The 2,202-nt window shown below is 42.6% G+C and overlaps 1 protein-coding gene across 1 annotated transcript; it reads left to right on the forward strand.

The window, feature by feature from the left end:
• The first annotated feature begins 680 nt into the window (after positions 1–680).
• LOC119340847 lies at positions 681–1,667 on the forward strand. The gene has a single exon (XM_037612756.1). The coding sequence runs from the start codon at positions 830–832 to the stop codon at positions 1,535–1,537; it is 708 nt and encodes a 235-aa protein (XP_037468653.1). The 5' UTR covers positions 681–829; the 3' UTR covers positions 1,538–1,667.
• The last annotated feature ends 535 nt before the right edge of the window (positions 1,668–2,202 follow it).

The raw sequence follows: 2,202 nt of genomic DNA on the forward strand, positions 1-2,202 counted from the left end.
ATGGATGATAAACTGCCTACGGTTCACTGTGATAGGCACCCACCTTTTAGAGGATCAGTTTACTGTTTATGCTGCTGTGAAGATAGCTTGGACAATGTCTTCAAGAAAGAACAATGTTGGAGCATTTAACTCAGACGGATCTTCAGAATATACAATTAGCATTACTCAGAAATGCTCATCGTTGCTGACCATCATACAAGCTAACAGTGTACTGTTTCAAATCAAAATTTGAAATGCGTCACTACAAGATGGCCATGTTATTCAGATGCTACTTGTTATCACAACAACAGCCAAAGGATCATTGTGCAGTGATTTTGCTATCCATGGCTAAAGCAAGCCAGCTCCAACACTCCAAGTTGGCCATGCAGGTAGCATGAGCTGTGCAGCATATAATACCTACATAATAAATTTAAAACAGCACAATACCTAGATAACACGTATGCAACTAAAATAAACATTTTTAGCACGCAATTATGTCAAGATCCACCAATAGAGCCAACCATCCGGTTGATTCTTGTCGCCAATTAAAGGAACATGACAATGTGATATCTCATTGGAAGAATAGCTACTGCACTAAAGAATTTGAACTACACATGGGCGAAGATTCCAAATGTTGCACCAGATCTCACAAACTTGATATACAAAACTGTGGAGATGAGTTGGCATGATTCGTTGTGTCTACCATTCAAATGGCGTTGTATCATACAGTTCCTCTGTATAAATAGGCCTCAGAAGAAGGCTAAACACATCAAACCGAAAGGCGCTCTCTCATTCTCATACCTTCAAACCTCAAGTACTCAACACAGAGGAAAGAGTCTTAGCAACAGATATGGCTTGCCATATTAGATCAGTTAGTTTGTCTTCTAGGCCTCACACCAAGGTCGAAGAGGAGCTGCACAGCCTAGAGGCAAGCATCTCTTCACCCTCCATGACCATCGAGACTATCTCTGATGGTTTGAGGAGACTTGGAGACATCTACAGCGCCATTGAAGAGATCCTGTGCCTTCCTAGCAACCAAATTTGCTCTTCCCAGCAAAGGAAGATGTTGGAAGGTGAAACCAAGTGCTCCCTTGAGCTACTAGATCTCTGCAATGCCATGCATGAGGACTTCACCGAGTTGAAGGCCATTATCCAAGATCTGCAAGTGGCGAGCAGAAAAGGAGATGACACCGCTGTTCAAGTCAAGATCCAGTCTTACACCCGCCTAGTGAAGAAGGCGAAGAAACATTTCAAGAAGGCCGCGAAGAAGGTTACATCTGACAAGGAGGACTGCAGGATGGTCAGGCTGTTGAGCGAGGCTAGGGAGATCACCACCTCTCTCCTCGAGTCAACAGTACACCTCTTGTCCAAGCAAATCGCAGTGCCAAAATGGTCTCTCGTCTCCAAGGCATTCCAGAAGAAGAACTCGGTTGTTTGCAAGGAGGAGCAGTTGCAGGTCCTAGAGTGCAGTGTCGGAGATCTTGAGGCTGGAGCAGGAATCCTGTTCCGGAGATTGCTCCAGAGCAGAGTTACTCTCCTAAACATTCTTAGCTCATAGATACTCTTCAACCTCTGCTACTCTTGCACCGTGCGATTGGCTTCCACCTTTTAAAGGATTGCTGATCTTTCTCAGTGTGTGTATATATGTAGGAATGTACAGAATACTCCGTACAGAAAGGAAACAAAAGTTTTGATCGAACTCATACTGTGAATTCAACCCTCGCATGCTTCTGAGATCCATGGTGATATTATGCAATGATGTTATTATTGCCTCTGTTTTGTATGATGCATACACGGTTCAAGATGTAGAATGTGTACATGAAATAAGTTACGCATGAGCCATGGTAGTTTCTCCCTTTTCTTAACTTTAAGCAGTCACATGGGAGTTTCTTCCTTCTCTTAATTCTATGCATGCTTTTTCTCTGGAAAGAAATAATTAGAGACTAGCAGCCAACTTTTAAGGGTCAGCCATGTAAATTTTGCACTGGCTAATAAATGCATTTACCTGTGTATTCAACATCAAACCTTCTTTAAGCTCAAAATTAGTATATGATCCTTATTTGGTGGAACTACTCTACATTAATAAATATGCTAGATCAAGCTGAACCCCACCATTAAACTAGTAATTTGCAGAGCATATTAGCTGGCTGAGTTGGCTAGCTGCATGGTTGCAGAGTCTGGACACATCCTTGCACTAAATCAACTCCATGCAGAGTCTGGACA

The sequence above is a fragment of the Triticum dicoccoides genome, chromosome 7B (genome assembly GCF_002162155.2).
Source record: "Triticum dicoccoides isolate Atlit2015 ecotype Zavitan chromosome 7B, WEW_v2.0, whole genome shotgun sequence".
In the NCBI taxonomy this organism is placed as follows: Eukaryota; Viridiplantae; Streptophyta; class Magnoliopsida; order Poales; family Poaceae; genus Triticum; species Triticum dicoccoides.